General features: G+C 42.3%; 1 protein-coding gene across 2 annotated transcripts in view; it reads left to right on the top strand.

Annotated features, from left to right (window-relative positions):
- The first annotated feature begins 350 nt into the window (after positions 1 to 350).
- Positions 351 to 24,118, top strand: part of Cnnm2 (cyclin and CBS domain divalent metal cation transport mediator 2) — a 130,737-nt gene continuing 106,969 nt past the window's right edge. For both annotated transcript variants that reach the window (XM_069994242.1, XM_069994235.1), the window contains exon 1: positions 351 to 2,273. In XM_069994242.1, coding sequence (XP_069850343.1) covers positions 653 to 2,273 — 1,621 coding nt within the window. In that variant the 5' untranslated portion in view covers positions 351 to 652. The remainder of the gene's footprint in view (positions 2,274 to 24,118) is intronic.

The following is a 24,118-nucleotide window of genomic DNA, read 5'->3' as shown; positions in this document are numbered from 1 at the left end:
TCTGCACGGTCATTGAAAACTGGAGAGCCTGAAAGGCGGTGCAGCGAGAACCCGCAGCCCCGCGCGGCAGGGTATGGTTCCAAACCCGCCAAGCTAGAAGCCGGCATCTACTACCGAGTCCTCCCCGGGGAGCGCCCTACCCGCGGACCGCTCCTTTTCATTGGCAGCTGGGCTGGAGACTCCGCCCCCTTCTCTACAGCGCTCATCTTTGATTGGCTCTGGAGTCCCGGCTGTCCACGCCCCCTCCCCTCGCACATACACAAGAGTCACGCGCCTTTCAGTTGGAAACTTGGCGTGCAGAGGACAGTGGCCTCTATCTCCCCGCCCACTTACCTTGTCATTGGCCCGTGGAGCCTTGCCTGACCACGCCTCCATTCCAGCCCCCTGGCTGGGAGGGCAGGCGCTTGCTTTTGATTGGCTGGCAGGCCTGCCTCTCGCGGGAGCAGCTGCCTGCTCCTTTCCCTCCCTCTCCCTCCTCCCGCGGGGCCTCGGGGTTCCTCAGCTGGCGGCGTTGAGTCAGTGTCAGTCAGGGAGGTGGACAGTCGGGCGCCGGGCGCGGACGCTCCAGTGCGGTCTCGCTCGGGGGGCCGGTGCCTGCGCTCGCGCCGCCGCCGGGTGGGAAGGATGAAGCTGCGGCTGGAGCGGCCGCCCTATGATTGGCTGTGGAGCTTGTGAACCCGAAGTAAAGATGGCGGGCGGGCAGGCAGCCGCCGCACTGCCCGCTTGGAAGATGGCGGCGCGCCGCAGCCTGGGCACCCGCGGCCGGGGGGTCCTGCGGCCGGCGGCGGCCCGGCTGCTGCCGCTGCTGCTGCTGAGCTGCTGCTGCGGCGCGGGCGGGTGCGCGGCGGCGGGCGAGAACGAGGAGACGGTGATCATCGGGCTGCGGCTGGAGGACACGAACGACGTGTCGTTCATGGAAGGGGGGGCGCTGCGGGTGAGCGAGCGGACCCGGGTCAAGCTGCGGGTGTACGGGCAGAACATCAACAACGAGACGTGGTCCCGCATCGCCTTCACGGAGCACGAGCGGCGGCGGCACACGCCGGGCGAACGCGGGCTGGGGGGTCCCGCGCCGCCGGAGCCGGACAGCGGCCCCCAGCGCTGCGGCATCCGCACCTCAGACATCATCATCCTGCCGCACATCATCCTGAACCGCCGCACCTCGGGCATCATCGAGATCGAGATCAAACCGCTGCGCAAGATGGAGAAGAGCAAGTCCTATTACCTGTGCACGTCCCTTTCCACACCGGCCCTGGGAGCCGGCGGCCCGGGCTCCGCCAGCGGGGCCGTCGGGGCTAAGGGCGGCGCGGGGGTGGCCGGGCTCCCGCCGCCCCCGTGGGCCGAGACCACCTGGATTTACCACGACGGCGAGGACACGAAGATGATCGTGGGGGAGGAGAAGAAGTTCCTGCTGCCCTTCTGGCTGCAGGTGATCTTCATTTCGCTGCTGCTGTGCCTGTCGGGCATGTTCAGCGGCCTCAACCTGGGGCTCATGGCTCTGGACCCGATGGAGCTGCGCATCGTGCAGAACTGCGGCACCGAGAAGGAGAAGAATTATGCCAAGCGCATCGAGCCCGTGCGCAGGCAGGGCAACTACCTGCTGTGCTCCTTGCTGCTGGGCAACGTGCTGGTCAACACCACGCTCACCATCCTGCTCGACGACATCGCCGGCTCAGGCCTGGTGGCGGTGGTGGTCTCCACCATCGGTATTGTCATTTTTGGGGAGATCGTACCCCAAGCCATCTGCTCCCGCCACGGCCTGGCGGTAGGGGCCAACACTATCTTTCTCACCAAGTTCTTCATGATGATGACCTTCCCGGCTTCTTACCCGGTCAGCAAGCTGCTGGACTGCGTCCTGGGTCAGGAGATAGGCACAGTGTATAACCGGGAAAAGCTGTTGGAGATGCTCCGGGTCACTGACCCTTACAACGACCTCGTGAAGGAGGAGCTGAACATCATCCAAGGGGCGCTGGAACTGCGCACCAAGACGGTGGAGGACGTGATGACGCCTCTCCGGGACTGCTTCATGATCACCGGCGAGGCCATTCTGGACTTCAACACCATGTCGGAGATCATGGAGAGCGGCTACACTCGCATTCCGGTGTTTGAGGGAGAGCGCTCCAACATCGTGGACCTGCTCTTTGTCAAAGACTTGGCCTTCGTGGATCCAGATGACTGTACTCCCTTGAAAACCATCACCAAATTTTATAACCACCCCTTGCACTTTGTTTTCAATGACACCAAGTTGGACGCTATGCTGGAAGAATTTAAGAAAGGTGGGAAATTTTGGTATCTTTCATTGGCTTGCTCTTTCTCTCTCCATCCTCCTCCCTACTCGAGTCCTCTACCCTCAGACCAACCCCCCAAGGCGAGTTGACCGCAATTTCTCCTTCTCTGTCTTAATTGCAAAGTTGAAAGGGTGGCATGGATTTGGGGACGGATTGAACTAGAAAGCATTTGCAGGTTCTTTAAAAGCCCAAGGCTGCCATCAACTTTTTTCCCTTTATCAAAAAGCAGGTTTTGTAATAGCTGCGCGATGCTTATAGGGAAAGGGGTGTCGGATGACGCTGGTTTGGAGGGGGTCTGCTTCATTCATTGTTTGAGTTCTGGGTTTGGTAGGTGAAATAGGGGCTGCCTAACGCTATGCACTTTGGTTGGCATCTGATCACAGGCATTTGGAAAACATTTGAATAGCTTGTCTATTTAATCCTTTTCCTTCTCCTTAAAAATCACTCTGATATTTCAAAGATTGGAAGTGCTTCTTTTTTAAAAAATAGTTTCTGGGTGTCCCCCAACCTGTGGGGAAGGGTGAGGTGGCTGGAGGTTGAGGTACTGCCAAGTACCATAAAAGCTTCACTCATTTTGAGTGTTACTGCCTTAGGAAAAAAAATGATTATTAACATAAAACTTGGAAAGACTAGAGGTAAAAAGAAGATGACTTTTGAGGCAGTCTATCTCAAGCTTTCTTCACTGTGTGTTTACATTTACTGACTTACTGACAATTAGTGTTTTTTCTTAAACCAAGCATGGTTTTGGCAGGAAGCAAGCTTGAGCCTTTGACAGTCAGATGAATTCCTCCGTTAATGATGGTTTATTTATTTTCTAACTCTATGCAGTTTAAAAGTGTTCTCTTTTTAACCTTGATGGCCTGATACATTAAATTAAAGCATGCCTCCAAGTCAACAGCCCCTGTTCCAGTGTGTTTAACCAGGAAGAGGAGGAAGCCTAGGATCTGATGTGTGTTTACAACACATCAATTCTTGTATTGTGGTTTTGTTTGCTTTACCATGAGATGAATTATTGAAATTCTGAAAGTTCATAGGAAAGAGCTAGTGTGGTTTTAAAACCTAGGGATAGCCACCTTTGTGACTGCTAGGAGGCTAATGCAGGGGCTTATATGAAAATGAGAATGTGTATAACCATTCAGGACCTGATTGCCCTCCAAAATAAGGTTCCTTCTTCACATATAGTCATGATGGCTGATGGGTCTTTCCTGGGAAAGTCCAGGTATACTTGGTGACAGCTCCCTTGGTGGTGGTGGTGGGGGTCATCTGAACATACCGTGTGAGTGCTGGTTCCCAGTCCCTTTTCCTGTCTGAATGGTGTTCTCACAGAACAGGGACCACAGTGCAGTAATTTTCATATAAAAAAACAGAGCAGAATGTGCTTCAGCACTTGGTAATTTGCATTTAAAAGCAGGAGGACTTTCTTCTGGATGCTTAAACAGCAAAAAAGAAAATGTTCAGCATCTCTAGTGGCAGGGCTTCTTTTGGGAATGTCGTTATTCTTAACACCACTAAGCTCTTAATTAAAGCCATCTACTAGGGTCGCCCTTCATTTCACAGCAATAACCGTAATACAGAGAGATGTCTTGAAATGTTCGAAAATGCCTCTGAAATTCTATTACTGAATTTCCCAATACTGATGCAAATTATTGTGGTTTTTTTTTAATTTAGAGTTTTTGCATGTCCGCTTATGGGTTACTAATGCTAGTTTGAGCCAAGTATGGATGGTATATACCTGTAGTTCCAGTTCCTTGGGAGGCTGAAGCAGGAGGAACACTTAACCTCATAAGACCAGCCTGGGCAACATATGGAGACCCTGTCTTTTTTTTGGGGGGGGGGGAGTCCGGTCGTGGGGCCTGAACTCTGGGCCTGGGCGCTGTCCCTCAGCTCTTCAGCTCAAGGCTAGCGCTCTACCACTTGAGCCACAGCGCCACTTCCGGCTTTTTTCCTTTTGCTTATGTGGTGCTGAGGAATTGAACCCAGGGCCTCAGGCATGCAAGGCAAGCGCTCTGCCACTGAGCCACCTTCCCAGCCCAGCCCTGTCTTAAAATTAAAAACAAACACAAACAGAAAACAATCTAGTTTGTTCTTCCTGTTGGGCTCTTTTCTTTACATATATTAATATTTGAGCATGTGTTCCATTTTAGAACTCATTCATCCTGCTCCTGTTGAGAGTTTAAAAGCTTATTTTAATTTTAATTTTTTGGTTGTCCTTGAACAAATTTCCTGTGATGGGCTTGTTTTCATGAAGAACTGTTTTCTTCCCTAGTCCACTTACACAGTATTATTTGAAAAATATTTTTTTTTTTTTTTTTTTTGTCGGTCGTGGGGCTTGAACTCTGGTCCCTCAGCTCTTCAGCTCAAGGCGAGCGCTCTACCACTTGAGCTACAGCGCCACTTCCGGTTTTCTGGTGATTTATTGGAGATAGGAGTCTCATGGTCTCTCCTGCCCGGGCTGGCTTTGAACCGTGATCCTCAGATCTCAGCCTCCTGAGTAGCTAGGATTACAGGCGTGAGCCACCAGCGCCCGGCTTTGAAAAATATTTTTTAAATGATTGAGTTACTAATGTTTTCCCATGAATTCTAGGAAAGTAGTACTGTGTTTAAAGATCTCATTTTTGTGCGCATCCAAAATTATATACAGAATGTGATTGAGAAGATAGTAAAAGTTGAAGGTGCATTTAGCTTAGTAGAGCAGACAAAAACAGTTTAGTGCAAATTGGAAATTTAAACCATAATCTCCAAAGTATAGACTGGGTACTTATTATTTAAATAGAGGAATAATTGGTTACTCACTTTGCTTTTTTTGATGTTTTGGGTGAATTTGGTCACTTTAATCTTCTTATCAGTCAGTTACATTAGTTCTTTTAGTTGCTCTTCTAGTTCTTTTAGTTGTGGGGCTTGAACTCAGGACCTGGGCTCTGTACCTGAGCTCTTTTTCTCAAGCCTAATGCTCTACCACTTTGAGCCACAGCTTCATTTCTGGTTTTCTGGTGGTTAACTGAAGTCTCACAGACTTTCCTGCTTAGGCTGACTTTGAACCACTGTCCTCAGATCTTAGCTTCCTGAGTAGCTAGGATTACAAGCATGAGGATTAAGCCATGAGCCACTGGCCCACTAGCACCCAGCTACTTCTTTTATTCTTGAACAAAAAGATTATTAAACCCTGTTTTATTTAAACCCTGTTTTGACTCCTCTGAGAATAAGAAACAAAAAAATCAAAACAATGACATTTATACTTTGATACCAAATCAAAAAATATCTTGGATTTAGTATCCAGCAGTCTTCACAGTAATACATTGTAGAATAACACTTCACATACTATAAATGACACTATTTTTGTGTAGTAATACAATTTGATAATGATATAATTAAGTTTACAATGCACTTTTTTGGAGATAGTGTTTTACCATGTTGCCCAGGTTAGTCATTCTTTTTTTTTTTTTTTTTTTTGTCAGTCATGGGGCTTGAACTCTGGGCCTGGGTGCTGTCCTTGAGCTCTTCAGCTCAAGGCTAGCACTCTACCACTTGAGCCACAGTGCCACTTCCAGCCTTTTCTGTTTATGTGGTACTGAAGACTCGAACCCAGGGCCTCGTGCATATGAAGGAAGCACTCTATCACTGAGCCACCTTCCCAGCCCCATTCTTTTTTTTTCAAATGTGCAACTTGAAACTTTTTTCTCTTTATTTCTAAATTAAATTGTGACATTATTTTATCAGGCAGCCCTCTATTGTTTTTCTGTGTTAAATAGCAATATGTGGTATGATCTGAAGAATTTCCCTTTTTCTTCTAGCACCACCATTTCTAAAAAACAAAAATACCCCCAATAATACCAGGTGTAACAAACCTCAGTCTGGCCAAATCATCATCCAGATCTCATTGAAAATTACCATTCTAATTAAGAAAGTCTCTGTTGTATAGATCTGTTCAGAATTAGTGTCATTCTTTACTGAGGAGAGGAAAATAGAAGGTTTTGTAATCTGGAAAGACAAGTTGCCTTTATGTAAATGTATGTGAATGTATTCTTCATAATGATTCGAACTTTTTTCACCTGGCTTCAGGAGGTTGGAAGATAGTAATTATGCTAATTTTATAGTTCAATAATATTTGGGGCCAGGTGCTGGGCTGGGTGCTTCATATAATCACCTTGTTTAAATCTCTTAATGGAGCATTATTCCTGGGTTTTTGTTTGTTTGTTTGTTTGTTTGTTTTTTGGTCTGTCATGGATCGTGGACTCTGGGCCTGAGCACTGTCCCTGAGCTCTTCAGCTCAAGGCGAGTGTTCTAGCTCTTAAGCCACAGAGCCACTTCCGGTTTTTGAGTGGTTAATTGGAGATAAAAGTCTCACAGACATTCCTGTCAGGCTGGCTTTGAACCGCAATCGTCAGATCTCAGCCTCCTGAGTAGCTAGGATTACAGGTGTGAGCCACAGGCGCCAGGCATTATTCCTGTTTTAACAAATTTTAAGAACTTAAGCCTTATGTTGAGTGATTTGTGCAGGGTCTTGTGGTAGTTTGCTGGGTTGGGGGTTTACCTCATGTCTGTGGGACTACAAAACTTGCTGCCTTTGTTTGTTATTTTTGTACTGAGTGTTGAGCCCAGAGCCTCACTCACTGTTAGATAAATGCTGCACTGAGCTACACCCTTAAGCCAGAAGATGCAGCCTGAACAATTCTGTATTGTCTCCTTGATCCTAATTCACATGTCTAGTTTACTGAATGTGAGGTTTTATCTTTTGTCAGAAACCTTACCTTCACAGTCTATTATAGATACAGTAGTGTATTTTCATATAAATGTGATGTGTGTTTGGGATATACATATATATATGTGTGTGTGTATATGTATATATATATATATGTGTGTATTTATGTGTGTGTGTGTGTGTGTGTGTGTGTGTGTGTGTGTGTGTATAACACCAATCACCCTGTGCTTCTGTGATGTTTTACTTAATGGTGCTGGTCTTGGATCTGTGTAATTCTAATTGCAAAGAGTTCTGGTGGCAACATAGTACACCAGACATTAAGATTCCTTTTGAGGGACTGGGAGGTGGCTCAGTGGTGGAGCATTGCCTTGCATGCATGAGGCCCTGGGTTTGATTCCTCAGCACCACAGAAGCAGAAAAAGCAGAAGTGGTGCTGTGGCTTAAGTGGTAGAGTACCAGCCTTGAGCTGAAGAGCTGAAGGACCCAGAGCTCAGGCCCTACAACAGACAAAAAAAAAAAAGAGATTCCTCTTGAAATAGTTTTACAGTAACATTGTACTGCCTTGGTGTGCTACTTTAATGGGGCTGCTCTACAACTGTTTTTCTAATAACTAAATAATGTAATAATGTTTCACTCTGTTTTTTGTTTCTGTTGCAGGGTCCTTTAGTAATTTGTCAAATTCAGTTTTCTGATTCAATCTTGATTTTATTTATGTATTTTGTAGCTACCACACAAGTAGTTATTAACCAGCTTAAAGTTTTTGTAGCTACTATATAATTAGTTATTAATGAGCATCTTTCTTTTTTTTTTTTTTTTTGGTCATGGGGCTTGAACTCTGGGCCTGAGCACTGTCCCCTAGCTTAAGGCAATTGCTCTACCACTTGAACCACAGTGCCACTTCCTTTTTTTTTGTTGTTGTTGTTTATTGGAGATAAGAGTTTCACTGCCTTTCCTGCCCAGGCTGGCTTTGAACTTCGATCCTAGATCTCAGCCTCCAGAGTAGCTAGGAGGTGTGAGCCACAGGTGCCCGGCAACAAGCATGCTTTATAACCCTGCCCCTCTAAGCTCAACCAATCTTCCTTTACCTTTTCCTTTTGTTAATTTTGTAGTTAGTTGTAAATCTAAATAAGTAAATAAACTCAATAAATGTCACTAGAGGATTATAAGAATTTTAGAAAAACTGTCTAAAGTCAAATAACTTGGGGAAAGAAAAACTAAAGGCTGCCCTGTTGGTGTCCAGGAGGCCTACCCAGGCTTCCCTTTTCCTGACATAACCACAACTTTCTTCCTTTTTTTTTTTTTTTTTTTTTTTCTTTTCCTCTGGTACTAGGGTTTGAACTCAAAGTCTTGGCTTGTGGGGCAGAAGCTCTACTGCGGAGCCACATCCCCAACCTTCTTTTTGTTTTTTGCCGATCATGGGGCCTGAACTCTGGGCCTGGGTGCTGTCCCTCAGCTCTTCAGCTCAAGGCTAGTGCTCTACCACTTGAGCCACAGTGCCACTTCCTGCTTTTTCTGCTTATGTGGTGCTGAGGAATGGAACCCAGGGCCTCATGCATGCGAGGCAAGCACTCTACCACTGAGCCACCTTCCCAGCCCCAATCCACAACCTTCTTAACAAAAGATTGACTCCTTAACCACCAGTTGTCTATACTGAAGGGACTTCGAAGAATGGGTAACCAGACAAATTGCCTCATTGTTTTTTTTTTTTTAGTGTTGTGACAGTTGTGTCCCAGTATTGTAGACCACACCATCTATAACTACCAGGAACGTAGGCCTGGCTCTCTGCTAGCTGTTTCTTAGCTAGGAACAGGTGGGATCACCAGATAATGTTCTGCAAAGCAAGATTTTAGTGTACAATTTCCACTTAAAATGTTAAGTATACAGTTCTTCCCATAACTCACCAAGTCTCCCGTGTTAATATATTGAGAGTTGAATGTGAAAGTTCTTTTTTCTTCCTCACAAAATTAGGTATTCCACTTGCCCAGAATCTAGGACGATTGTGTGTGTGTGTGTGTGTGTGTGTGTGTGTGTGTGTGTGTGTTTGTGTGTGATGTGTTGGGATGTTTAAAGGAATGAATGATGTCACAGCAGTGGGTATATTTACTTTTATGATCATTTATTCTTGTAGCATATGATAAACTATTTATTTGCCACCATTTTTATCAGATAACTACATTTATTGGGGTTACTGATTAAGAGCGAGGTCCTGGGCCTCACTCAGAGACTTCGTGAAGTTTCTGGGAAAGGAAGTTTTCGTATCCGTATTGGTAGCAGTTACTCCAAGCCACTTTATAACTAGGTAAGAATGGAGAACATGGTTCCCTAACCCTTTGAATAAGGAAAGTAGACCCTGAGAAGGAGAGACTGTAAGGACAGATGCTTAAGCCCACCTGTCTACCTACTACCTACCTGACACTTACCTACCTACCTAGTGTCTACCTGACTTCGAGATTGGAGCTATTTCCATTTCTAAGATGATTCTTCTATTCCCAAGTTATTCAGAATTAAAGATTACCTGCATCATTGGGAAAGTAACCAATTAGATCTGCCATTAGTTTTTATTTCTCCTGAGATTTTCAAGTTATTATTTTAGGTATTTTGTGTTCCAGTAATCTTTGACATTTTGTTACAAAGAATTAATCAGATTGTGTGTGCTCACTTTGTTTTATTTACACTAAATTACTAATTGACTTTTATTTTTTATTTTTTGCCAGTCCTGGGGTTTGAACTCAGGGCCTGTACGTTGTCCCTGAGCCTCTTTGTGCTCAAGGCTAGAGACACAGGCTACTTCTGGCCTATTCTGAATGGTTTATTGGAGATAAGAATCTCAGATTTTTCTACATGGGCTGGCTTTGAACCTCAATCCTCAGATCTCAGCCTTATGAGTAGCTAGGATTGCAAGTGTGATCCATTGGTGGCCCACTTTAATTGACTTTTTGACTACTTTGTCAGAGTAGGAGGGTATTTTAGGAAGTGGACACTCCTATCTAGATGCCCAAAGAAAGCCTCAGGTAGCTAACTAAGTACAAGGTATTTTTTTTATTTCACTTATTTTGAATATTCCTAATACTATATATTTTGTTTATTGTTTCTTCCACAAAAGTTGTGGAGATTGGAGTGGCGCTGTGGCTCAAGTGGTAGAGTGCTTGCCTTGAGCTGAAAAGCTGAGGGACAGCGCCCAAGCCCAGAGTTCAAGCCCCATAACTGACAAAACAAAAAACAAACAAACAAAAAAAAAGTTGTAGAGATTGGATTTGGGACTGTGGGGTGAAAGTGCCTTGGTTATTTTCGTTGTGTTTTTTTTTTTTTTTTTTTCTTTTCTTGGGTCCAGTCGTGGGGCCTGAACTCTGGGCCTGGGCACTGTCCTTCAGCTCTTCAGCTCAAGGCTAGCACTCTACCACTTGAGCCACAGCGCCACTTCCAGCTTTTTTCTTTTTGCTTATGTGATGTTGAGGAATCGAACCCAGGGCCTCATGCATGCAAGGCAAGCACTCTACCACTGAGCCCTCCCAGCCCCACCTTGGTTATTTTCAAAACAGACCTATGACGTTGCAGTGTACTATCTTAATGTGCTGGGTAGAGCACTTGCCTAGCATGCATGAGGCCCAGGTTCACCAGTGCATTTAAAGCCTGTGCCCCATTCATGCCATTTGTGTGTGCTTTTCTCTCAGGTTTTAAAAGTAATCTACACTCAGTTCCTGATTTTTGGAAGTTACTGTGCAAATAGCGTCAGGAGAGGCAGAGTTACTCTGGCTTGGTACAGTGTGGATGAAGCAGGGAAAGGCCTTGCCTGTCTTTCTCTGTCTGGTTTTATGGGGATTATATACTACCAAACCCTTCCCTAAGGGTCTAAGAATTCTTTAAATTCTAAAGCATTCTAAACTCTTAGGAGTCTGTAACATTCCAGGCTCAGCTAATTTTAATGACTGGCAGATCTAAGTGCAATAAAAAAAATCATTAACCAGGAAACTTCACAAAATATAGTGTTTCAACATCATATTTTATTATTTTATTTGCTCTTTTTTTTTGTCAGTCATGGGGCTTGAACTCTGGATTTGGGTGCTGTCCCTGCGTTCTTCAGCTCAAGGCGAGCACTCTACCGCTTGAGCCAGAGCACCACTTCCGGTTTTCTAATGGTTTATTAGAGATTAGAGTCTCACAGACTTTCCTGCCATGGCTGGCTTTGAACTGTGATCCTTCAGATCTCAGCCTCCTGAGTAGCTAGGATTACAGACGTGAGCTACTGCTGCCTGGCTTATATTTGCTCTTGAGTAACAAACTTTAAGAACAATGCTCTGGAGTTGAATTAGGTGTTTACTAACATTATGTCTAAAGTGGGCCTTTTCCTCTAAATACCTTTTTCTCCTTCCTCCTCCACTTCCTCCTCCTTCCTCTTCCTCTTATTTTGCAGAGCTGAGGACTGAACTCAGGGCCTTGTACTTGCTAGGCATATGTTCTTACACTAAGCTAAATCTCCAACCCTTCCATATAGTTATGAATATATTATTTTGATTCCAATAAAATTTCCTTGGCATATTAAGAATATTTATTTGGACCAGGCATCTCTAAGCCTGTGCATGCCTGTGATTCTATCTGTTTAGGAGGTCATAGATGAAAGTATGAAGCTTGCCTGGACAAAGTTAGCTTCAGACCCTATTTATAAAATGAAAAGCAAGAAAGAAGTGGAGTATGGTTCCAGTGGTAAGAGCTTGAGGTCCTGAGTTCAATTCCTTTTTTAAAAACTTAAAAACAAGGGCTGGGAAGTTGGCTCAGTGGTAGAGTGCTTGCCTTGCATGCCTGAGGCCCTGGGTTCGATTCCTCAGCACCATATAAGAAAAAAGCCGGAAGTGGCGCTGTGGCTCAAGTGGTAGAGCGCTAGCCTTGAGCTGAAGAGCTGAGGGACAGCGCCCAGGCCCAGAGTTCAGGCCCCACGACCGGACCCAAAAAAAAAAAAAAAATTAAAAACAATAGTATTAAACTCAAATGCATGGAAATGGATCACCAGAATTAAATACAATTTATTTATTTAAAAAGATTCTAAAAGTTTTTGTTTTCTTTTTCTTTTTGTCAGTCATGGGGCTTGATCTCTGGGCTTGGGTGCTGTCCCTTAGTTCTGCAGCTCAAGGCTAGTGGTCTACCACTTGAGACACAGTGCCACTTCCAGTTTTTTCTATTTATGTGGTGCTGAGGAATTGAACCCAGGGCCTCATGCATGCAAGGCAAGCACTCTACCCCTGGGCCACTTTCCCAGCCCCTACTTTTTATTTGTTTGAAACAGGCAGGTTTTCTTCTTTAGTGCTGGGATTATAGGTGTGTGCCTCCATGCCTAGCTGAAGATAACATGCTTTAGTATTGTCTTTTTATCTTCCTTTTCTCAGAAATGTACATCTATATATGTATATATACACACATATATTCACTGAGCCCTGAAAAGGAAAGCAAATAAGAGATTCTACCTTTGATATCACACTTATTGGTAATTCTAGAATGTTTATGTAGAGGAAAAACACGCAGTAGCGTTTGGAAGGCGAGGCCCAGGGGACTAATTGGAGGCAAGTCATTGGAGGCATGTTTATAAGATTAGGCTGTTCCTCTTGCTCCTGCTTATGAATGAGTAATTTGAGGAGTTGCTGGATGGTGGAGGGTCTTTCTAGAGGACCAGATTTGCCTATAGTAACTGAAAGGACTGCACTGGGTAGAAGTAATGTTCAGGGTTTACCTGACCTGAGTTCTTTGCCTACACAGATGATAGTTCCATGTGTAGAGCTTCATGTTTGGAAAGGAAACCATTTATTTTAAAGTTATAGTTGAATGGTCAGCACATCGCGTTTATTCCCCCAAAGAGGCTTTTATAGACTGCGGAAACTTCTATCTTATATGTACATGTCATTTAAAAATGATTATATGGTTGTCTCCAGAGAAATGAACACGTTATCAGAAAATTTCTTTGTCTAATATGTGGAATCTTTAAAAGTATTGAAAAGGAAAATAAAATAGTAATTAGAGCAAAAAAGTAATTAGAGCTGGGTGCTGGTGGCTCATGCCTGTAATCCTAGCTACTCAGGAGGCTGAGATCTTAGGATCATGGTTCAAAGCCAGTCCAGGCCTGTGGGTCCTGAGACTCTTCTTTTTTTTTTTTTTTTTTTTTTTTGGGTCTGGTCGTGGGGCCTGAACTCTGGGCCTGGGCGCTGTCCTTCAGCTCTTCAGCTCAAGGCTAGCGCTCTACCACTTGAGCCACAGCGCCACTTCCAGCTTTTTTCTTTTTGCTTATGTGGTGCTGAGGAATCGAACCCAGGGCCTCACGCATGCAAGGCAGGCGCTCTACCACTGAGCCACCTTCCCAGCCCCGTCATGAGACTCTTATCTCCAATTAACCCCTCAAAATCCCAAAGTGGTACTGTGGCTCAAGTGGTGGAGCCCTAGCCTTGAGCTGAAGAGCTCAGGGACAGCCCCCAGGCCTAGAGTTCAAGACCCACAACCAACAAAAAAAGAAAGAAAGAAAAAAAAAAGATTAGGCTGTGTGTTGTTGGACAGTGGGGAGTTAAACCTTTCTCCTGTTTCATGTTAGTGCTGCTAGGGTATGCCTAGACTTTGTACCTTCGCTTTTAATGCATACAGTGTGTATTAAGAATTAATGTGACAGTGGCACGTGTTTTCTCTCATATGTGGAAGCTAGAGCTAAAATACACTGGGACATAATAAATTATAGTGGACTTTAGGCATTCACGCACAGTGAGTCAAAGGAGGATACTCTTAGGGGAGGAACACAAAGGTGCAATGCCTCTGTGCCTCTGATCATATAAAATAATATTTGTTGAAATGAATTCCAGGATAGAAAAGAATTAGTGTGATCTGTGTGTGGTGGTACACCACTGTAGCCCTTACACTGTGGAGGCTGAGGCAGGAAGATCATGATGAGCTCAAGGCTGGCCTTGAACTACATAATGAAACCCCATTAAAAAAAAACAATAAATGTAAAAATGCTTCTCAAAGGACCCGATAGTGCCTTACTAACCATTATTTTTATTGTAATATTAGACTCTTGGTTATTGATCTTAATCTGCTTATGCTGTTCTAATAAATACTACAAACAGTAATTTATAAATAAGTAATGGCATTTATTTCTCCTAAGTTCTGGCTGGGAAGGGTAAGATCAAGGCATTTGGTGTCTGGTACAGGTTTCCTGCCTTATGCTCACTTGGCAGAAGAATGAGCCCACTGAAAAAACGCTTCTTAGATTAGTTCCCTGCACGCCTGGGAGAAGGTGGCATCCATTCTTAGGCCGCACTCATGACTCAGCCCCTGCCCAAAGGCTCCAGCTCTCAGTACTCCCACAGCAGGATTGAGTTTCAACATGAATTTCAGATGAGGTATATTCAAACCATAGCAGTTCTTAGTCTAGACTGCAGATTGATGGTCAACGGGTACACCTCAGGCCTGTGTGTGTTTATAGTTGTTATAGGTGTTGGAATCTTAGAAGTGGCTGACTAGTGTATGTTTTTCACTTTCTGTGTTTATTGTGATTGAATTCTATGTTATCCTCTGAGCAGTTGTTCCTTGACAGATGGCTTCTTGCATGTGTATTAACATTTTGTTTTAGATTGTTATTGTAAAGGTGATATACCGAGTGGTTACAGTTACATAGGTCAGGTAAAAAGTACATTTCTTTTTGGACAGTGTCATCCCTTTCCTCACTTACTGTCTCCTTTTTCCTCCTATCCCCACCCACAAGTGTATGTTTTTAAGGAAAACAATGTTTTATGACATGTTCTTAATTCCTTAGAGTAAAAATATAGAGTTTAAAATAATTCTTCGTTCTTTTTCAACTATAGGTGACTGAAAAAGACAGCAGGGGTTAAAAGGCCTAACGTAAGTGTTCATGGATTTTGAAAGCTCCTAAATAACCTAAGTTTTAAGACAAAAATACGATATCAGATTATTCTGATAAAACCTTTGAGCATAGATAACATCACAACTATGAAAAATGGTGATGTTAAATACAGCAAATTTGTGTTGCTTATAGCAGCGTACATTTGGAATATTTTGGGGAGGCAGCTAGGATTCATAAAAATGTCCTACCCTTTGGTTTAGTCTTTTTTTTTAATTTCTGGAAATTTTTATGCAGTGATTCAAGAGAAGAAAAGAGCTATGTTGGCTTTTTATATTGCAACATTATCTATAAATGGTGAACAACACTTCAAGACAGGGCATAGAGCAGGAAAAGTTAAGAAAATTATATATGTCAACTAATTGCAACCGTTTAATGATAATTTCAAAAGCCATGTAGCAATATGGGAAAATTTACACTGTTATTTGTAAGAATTATAGACAGGTAAAAATACATATGTGGTTAGACTAGAAGGGAATATGAAAACTGAAAATAGTGGATGGTTAGGGTGGGGTGATCTGAGTCAGTCTTTGCAGAAATCTGCTTGTTAACTTTGTACAGTGATATACCTGGAAAAAATTCAAATCTGCTAAGAACATTATGTGTCCTGCCCTTGGGAAAACTAACCTTTGCCCATGTTAAGGAACATGTATTATTCTGTTTCTCTTTAAGAACATTTTATTGCTGAAACAAATGACTCTTTTAGCAAAACTTTTAAATTGAGATGTAGTTCACCCCTCTAAAGTGTGTGATTTAGTGATTTTAGTACATTCAGGAGGCTGTGCAATCACAGCCATAGTAATGTACAATCATCACCCCCCTCCCCACCCCACCCCCCAAGAAACTCCATAGCTGGAAACAATCACACTTCAGTTTCTACTCCCCATAGTCCCTGACAACTACCAATCTGTCCTGTGTTTCCCTATGTGTTAGCCTATTCTGGACATTGCATGTAAATGAAATGTAGCTTCTTGTGACTGGCTTCTTTTATGAAGCATAATGTTTTCAGGATTCCTTCATATTATAGCATGACTCAGTCTCTTATTTGAGTGTGTGTGTGTGTGTGTGTGTGTGTGTGTGTGTGTGTGTGTGTGTGTGTGTGTGTAAGTACTCTGTATTTTATTTACTCAATGATCAGTTGGACATTTTGGCTGTTTCTACTTTTTGTCATTGTGAATAATACTGCTAGACATTGGTGCATGGGTTTTTGTGAGGCCATGCTTTTGATTTTTTCAGCTGTCTATGTAGTAGAATTGGTGGGTCACTCAATTATTAACTGTTTTCTGAAGTAGGGATACCACTTTACATTCCTACCAACAATGTCTGAAGGTTCCAGTTTCTCATGTTCTCACACCACACTTGTTTTTGTTTTTAAAACAACAACAACAACAACAAACCAAAACCATAACCATCATAGTTGAGTGTGAGGCAAGTATTTCTTGTGGTTTGGGGGCATTACTAAGTTTTGAGCTCAGAGTCTCATTCTTGCTTGGCTGGTGCTCTATCCCTTGAGCCATGGTCCTAGTTCCTTGTATCCTTGAGTTGCATTTCTCCAGTGATTAATGATGTTGGAGATTTCCTCATGCACTTATTGGGCAACATCTTTGGAGAAATTTTTCTCATATTTAAATTAAGTTGTGTTTATTTTGCTGCTGTCATTGTTGTGGGGCTTGAACTCAAGGCCTGGACACTATCCCTGAGCTCTTCCACTTTGAGCCACAGCTTCACTTGAAGTTTTTGAGTGGTTAATTGGTGATAAGAGACTCATGGGGACTTTTCTGCCTGGGCTGGCTTCCAACGAAATCCTCGGATTTCAGCCTTTTGAGTAGCTAGAATTACAGGTGTGAACCATCAGCACCTAGCATTGCCTTCTTTTTATTCTAAGAGTTATTTTATAATTTAGATATTACTCAGTTATCAGATACACGATTTGTCTATATTTTCCTATTGTGTGAGTTATCTTCGTACTTTCTTGGTAGTAACCTTTGAAGTGAAAAAGTTCTTTTGGTTGTTGTTGTTGGTCATGGGGCTGAGGTTTTTTGTTTTTAGTTGTTGTTGTTGTTCAAGGCTAGCACTCTACCACATTGAGCCACTTCCTGTTTTCTGGTTGTTAATTGGAGATAAGAATCTCAATGGCCTTTCCTGCTGGGACTGGCTTCAAACTGCCACACTAGAGCTCCGACTCCTAAGTAGCTAGGATTTATAGGCTTGAGCCACCCTCACGTGGCAAAAGTTTTAAATTTTGATGAAATCTGATTTGCCTATTTATTTTCCTTTGTTGCTTAGACATAATTGCCTAATACATAGTCAAAGGTTATGCCTCTATTCTTTCTTCTAGGAGTTTTACAGTTTTAATCCTAATGTTTACATCTTGAATCAGTTTTGAGTTAGTTTTTGTATATGGTGGGAGGTAGGGGGCCATTTCATTTTTTTTTTTTTTTTTTGGTCGGTCATGGGGCTTGCACTCTGGGCTTGGGCACTGCCCCTGTGCTCTTCAGCTCAAGAGAGCCCTCTACTTACTGCTTGATCCACAGCACCACTTCCAGTTTTCTAGTGGTTTATTGGAGATAAGAGTCTCACAGACTTTCCTGGCTGGGCTGGTTTTGAACCTAGATCCTCAGGTCTCAGCTTCCTGAGTAGCTAGGATTACAGGAGTGAGCCACAAGTGCCCGGTTCCATTTTATTCTTTTACATGTAGATATTTGTTTATCCTGGCACATTTGTTACAGACTGCTCTTTCTCTATTGAGCTGCCTTGACATCCTTATCAAAGATCAAATGGTTGTAAATGTAAGGATTTATTTCTAGGCCCTAAATTCTAGTAATATTCCTATACTAATACCACTTTTGTTTTTTGATTGATATAGCTTTGTAGTGAGTTTGGAATTGAGAAGTATGAACCTTCTGACTTTGTTCTTCAAGATTATTTTGGCTATTGGGATACCTTGCAATTAAATACGAAAATTTTATGGATCAATTTATGTATTTCTACAAAAAGTACCTCTCCCCCCTCCAGCCTGAACTCTGGGCCTGGTTGCTGTCTCTAAGCTTTTTTTGCTCAAAGCTGACACTCTACCATTTAAGCCACAGCCCCATCTCTATTTTTTTCTGAGTAGTTTATTGGAGATAAGAATCTCATGACATTTCTGTTTGGGCTGGCTTTGACCTGAGATCTTCAGATCTCGGCCTCCTGAATCACTAGGATTACAGGCATGAGCCACTGGCACCCAGCTGTACATTTCTTTTTGGACAATGTCACTCTTCCCTCACTCTCTCCTAGTTTTTTCTTCCTTCTTTCAGTTTTTTTTAACCATGTTTTGTAGTTTCCAGTATACTTTAATCTTTTTCTTAAATTTATTCCTAAAGTATTTTATTTTCAGATTGTTCATTGTTAGTATATAAAAATGCAAGTGACTTTTATATATTGAATTTATATCCTATAATCTGTTGAACTTGTTTCTTAGGTATCAAATGTTTTTAAAATAGAAAAATACTTTTAAAAATGTGCTGTTTGCATTTTCTTACATTTGTTTCATTTGCTTTTTTCTTTAAAAAAAATCTAAGCTTTTTTTTTTTTTTTCTGGTCATGGAGCTTGAACTCAGGGCCTGGGCTCTCTATCCCTGAGCTTCTTTGTGCTCAAGGCTACTGCTCTACCACTTTTGAGCCATAGCACTAATTCCAGCTTTTTTTGTCTGGGCTAGCTTTCTTTGAACAACAGTCCTCAGATCTCAGCATCCTGAGTAGCTAGGCTTAAAGCATGAGCCACCAGTGCCCAGCTTAAATCTAAGCTTTTAAAATAACTTTGTCTGCCTGGAAATGTGGCTTAGTGGTAGAGTGCTTGTCTAGCATGCATGAGGCCCTGGGTTCAATTCCTTGTACCACATAAAAAATAAAGCTAAAATAAAATGTTATTGAAAAAATAAAATAACTTTGTCTTTTATTTTTTGGTATTGGGGATCAAATCCATAGTTTTAAATATGCTAGGCAAGTGATCTACTATGAACTACATCCCCAAAGTAAGGATATTTTCACTTGTCACTTTTTTTTTTTTTGTCGGTCGTCGGGCTTGAACTCTAGGCCTGGGCACCGTCCTTCAGCTCTTCAGCTCAAGGCGAGCGCTCTACCACTTGAGTTACAGCGCCACTTCCGGTTTTCTGGTGGTTTATTGGAGATAGGAGTCTCATGGTCTCTCCTGCCCGGGCTGGCTTTGAACCGTGATCCTCAGATCTCAGCCTCCTGAGTAGCTAGGATTACAGGCGTGAGCCACCAGCACCCGGCTCACTTGTCACTTTAATATACACCCATAGTTGCAATTGATAGTACCATTCTTTAAGACTTAGAGACTGGGCATAATGGCTCAAACCTATAATCCCAGCTACTTCACAGGCAGAAGTGAAGATTGGGAGGATTGTGTTTGGAGGTCAGCCTAGGCAAAAAGTAGTGATACTCCTATCTCAATCAATAAGCTAGGCATGATGGAATATATCTGTGATCCTAATTACTTGAGAGGCATTGGTAAGAGGATCACTATTAGAGGATTACCTTTTGTAAAATAAGTAAAGCGTAAAGGGTTTGGGAGAGTAGCTCAAGCAGTAGAGCATCTGTCTAGCAAGTGCACAACCTTTCAAACCTACAAAAAATAGTTACAAAGAAATTTGATAAGAAGTAAATTTACCATACCAGATTAGCTATAGAAAGAGAAAGAAAAAGGTTGTATGAAATGTATTAGTTATGGGCAAGGAATGTGGTTTAGTGGTAGAGTGCTTGTCTAGCATGCAGGAGGCTCTGGGTACCACATAAACATAAAAATAAATAGAATAAAATAAATATATTAGTCATTAACTGCAATCCCTGTATATATCACCTTTATAGAAACAATTTAAAAATTAAAAGAAATAGCAATACATTAGCATGCCTAAAAGATATTGCTGACTGAGCTTGGGAATGATAATGTTTACAGTGGCTTTGTATCCACCAAGTGTCTTGGGTGAGCACAGACTGCTATCTAAATGTTTTTGCAGTACCTTTCTTCTCCAAATTCTTTTATCAAAGATTTTCTTTGGGGCTCTTGGCAGAGACTAGAAGGAACTGTGGCTTTCAGTCACTGTCTTTCATACTGCCATCATCAGTATGGTTCTTGAGGGTTTGGGATTCCAGATAGCCAAAAGAGACAAAGCAAAACTCTGCTCTTTTCTTGTTCAGTGCTTTGGGGGTGGGGAGGCTGGTAATCTGAGAGGGTTTATGTTTTCCTGTGCTAGCAAAGACAGGAGGGCATCATCTGGTCATTACGGGAGTGTGCAAAACGAGCACTCAACCTGGAGCTTCTGCAGAGTGGCATTTGGGGTTAGGATAATGTAGGAGATGTACATGTTGGAGCATGTTTGTAAAGATAAAATTAAAACAACAACAATAACAAACTCAGCTAGAACTAGACCAGGAAAACATCTCTGTCATCTTTTTCAGGTTTGTCCCTTCTAGATTTAAAGTTTGTCAGGAGTGATTTCTTTGCAATAGAGTTGTTTACTAAGCAGAGAAAAGGCCTTGACTTTCAGCCACTCTGCACTGTGCTGTCACTGGTGTGGCCCTGGAGGTAACCAGAAGAGGTCTCTTAATGCCTCTTCTCTTTGTGTGTGAAAGAAAGGATTTTAGGTTGCATTTGTTTCCAGACATGTTTTCAGGTGAAAAAAACAAAAACAAAAACAAAAACTAATGTGTTTAGATTTGCATGTAGCCTGCCTAGAATGCAACATTTTGACACTTATAAGATCACCCTCATTAAATAAAAGATGGGTGAAGTAGTTTAGTCTCAGATTTGTACTTTTAGCCTTCTGCTGAAAGCTGTGATCCTAAGATACTTTTTATTTGAGATCACTGAAATACTAGAAACTGGTGTTTCCTTTTATCTGTAGAAGTCATTTCTGCAAAATGATTATTAAAAGGAAACAAAAGAAAAAAAAGGTATATTCCAGAACCACCCATGCTTGAAGCTTTACTTAGTAGTTTCTAGACTATCTTATACATTTTGCTAAAATAAAAATACCTTTTAAATTTGACAAGATAAATACTTGTTTAGTTCTATGAAATTTGTATATTCTCAGATAAAATATGTGATTTTCCTTTCTTCTTCTGAATGCATACAGACAATTTATTTGTTACAGTTATGTACTGATAATGGCATTTTGGCTAACAATAGAGCACATGTAGATGATGGTCCCATCAGATTATAATGGAACTGAAAATTTCCTGTTGTCCGCTGAGGTTGTAATATTGGGGTGATGCATTCCTCATGTGTTTGTGGTGATGCTGGAGTAGACAAACCTGTACTGCCAGTCACATAAGGCATGGCGCATACAATGACAATACAGCGTACAACATCTGATAATGGTCACCAGAGATTGTGTTGCTAGCTTAAGTATTTATTGTACTATACACTTTGTTAGGTTTAAAGTGTACTTATTCAAGGAAAGTACTATAAAGCAATTGTCTATGTTCTTTTTTGACTGCATATCTTTTTTTTTTTTTTTGTCGGTCGTGGGGCTTGAACTCTGGGCTTGGGCACTGTCCCTCAGCTCTTCAGATCAAGGTGCGGGCTCTACCTCTTGAGCCACAGTGCCACTTCCAGTTTTCTAGTGGTTTATTGGAGATAAGAATCACACGGAGTTTCCTGCTCAGGCTGGCTTTGAACCATGATCCTCAGATCTCAGCCTCCTGAGTAGCTAGGACTATAGGCATGAGCCAATGGCACCTGGCCTGACTACATATCTTAATTGCATTATTTTTCTTGATTTTGTGTTGTTTTGTTCCTCATGATTAACAGCAATAGAGTATGAGTGGGTGTGCATATATGGTATATACGTGGTACATATATATACATGTATACACATGGTATATATTCACACATATATCATGTTTATAGGTACCATATAGCCTAGATGTGTAGCAGGCCTTACCAATAGATTTGTGTGAGTACATACTATCATAATGTACTTACAGTGACAAAGTTGCTTAATGACACAGTTCTCAGAACATATCCCTATCATAGGATAAGGCAGCTGTTACTTAGGTATCTTTACTAAAGTATTTTAAAATGACTTAGGATAATGGCAACAACTTTTTTTCTCTTTAACGACCTTTTCAGGAAAAATAAGCATTTGAGGAAGAGACACTGATGTTTGTGTTTTTGTTTTTGGTTGGTCGTGGGGCTTGAACTCTGGGCTTGGGCGCTGTCCCTCAGCTCTTCAGCTCAAGGCGAGCGCTCTACCACTTGAGCCACAGCACCACTTCTGGTTTTCTAGTGGTTTATTGGAGATAAGAGTCTCACGGACTTTCCTGCCTGGGCTGGCTTTGGACCTTGATCCTCAGATCTCAGCCTCCTGAGTAGTTAGGATTACAGGCGTCAGCCACCGGGCGCCTGGCTTGATGTTTGTTTTACTGGCAGTAAATCTCAAGAATATAGCACAGAGAGATTTAGTGTATACTCATTTTCTAATATTTAGAACTACAGATGAGTTTTGACCAGCTGACCTAGGGCAAAGCTCAGGTTGGCATAGAACTTCCTGGCCACGTTTTTTTTTTTAACCTCACTATGGAGCAGGCTGACATCTCTGGATGTTTAAGGAGCGCCTTTAAGAAGAATCAGAGACTGAAATGAACAAGCAAAAAGAAAAAAAGTCCTTAATTGATTTAAGCTGGCTTAGCTCACATTAGCTAAATAGCCAGCAAATCAGCAGTTCTTACTTGCTCTGTGACCTCTGAAGGCCACTTAGCAAACCAGGTATTAGAGCAGAAGTGAGGGTTTGCTTGGTCTTTTTCACAGTTGGCCAGGATGGGCTCTTCCTTGAATTCCTTCAACTCCTGTAGTAGTTCATGGCCCCAGCCAGGTCAAATGTTATAAATATTTTCCTAAGGCTAGCTTAGGAGGCATTTAAGTGTAGGCACTTCTGACAGAGTTCTATATTTTAGGGAATCCTTACTTATTTTTCCCCTTTTTTTTAATTGCAAGACTTCTACAAAACTAGGTAGTAACTTCCTTTTCCTTGCTCCTGGATTCATCTTGAATCTCTTAACAATCTGGCTTCAAACTGAAACATCAGCGGCACTCACATCTTGTCATCCTTCCTAGCTTTCTTGGCTCGTTGGCTGGGTTTGGCCCTACGTGAGTGCTACTCTTCTCTCCAGCGTAGCTGTTACGGCATGGTGCCACACAGAGTTGGTTCTTCTCTGGTTTCTTTTATCTTTCCTTTTCTGTGGAGAATTGTGGAGAATGTAAAGTTGAATTAGGTATATTTTCTGATCTCAGGGTAACTTGTTATAATATGAATTTATACTTGTTCTCCTCTGCATCTTACCCATTTACTTTGAAAGTACTTTTTATAATTTTTGTGTTCTCTATTCCCACTGCTACTATTCTATGCTCTGCTCTCTTAATTTCTGTCTGCTATGTTTTAAGTACTGTGTGAATGTATTTTTTTCTGCTGGTACTGGGGCTATTTTGCTCAAGGCTAGTGGTCTACCACTTGAGCCATGCCTCCACTACCTATAAATGAATTTTAAATGAAAACAGATGAGGGGATGGGTATGTCTTGATTATTATACAGGAAGGCCAGGAAGGCCTTACTAATTTTGTTAAACATGCTTCTGCCAGGTCAATAATCCTTAAATAGAACTTTCATTTAATAGGTTATCAGAAATCTCCCATAACTAAAGTAATATTGTTTTATGGTTTTACCTATCAATACAGACAGGACAGGAAAATAATGTGCTATTGTCAAGGCCTATGAGATGTGGACCCCTTTTCTAGCTGTATATCCTATTTCTTTGCATCTAACAATTGTGTGTGTGTGTGTGTGTGTGTGTGTGTGTGTGTGTGTGTGTGTGTGTGTACTGGAAACTGAACTCAGTTGTTAGGCAGGTACTCTATCTCCGATGCCACTCAGTCAGCTCTGGCCTTTGGCTGTTTATTGAACACTGTAGGTATTCCTTCCATGGGGTCCCAGTAGCTGCTGCTTCTGCTCCTAGGATGCCTGTCCTCCAGAGAGCAGAGTGGCTGTGTCCCATCCCTCCTTCAGGTCTTCACACAGATCATATGTCAGCAAGGCTGTATGTGAAATCCTCCTACAATTCCAGCCCATCCCCTCCAACATTTTCCTCTCCACCTTATTTTTCTCTTCTTCCTACAAGAGGCCCTGGCCCACAGGTGCTCAGTGGATATTGTTTAAAGAAGTGAATATTATTAAGATCTGCTGT

This window comes from Dipodomys merriami, unplaced genomic scaffold (assembly GCF_024711535.1).
Source record: "Dipodomys merriami isolate MVZ:Mamm:240054 unplaced genomic scaffold, mDipMer1.0.p SCAF_102, whole genome shotgun sequence".
NCBI lineage: Eukaryota > Metazoa > Chordata > Mammalia > Rodentia > Heteromyidae > Dipodomys > Dipodomys merriami.
This window is presented reverse-complemented; position numbering and strand designations above follow the sequence as displayed.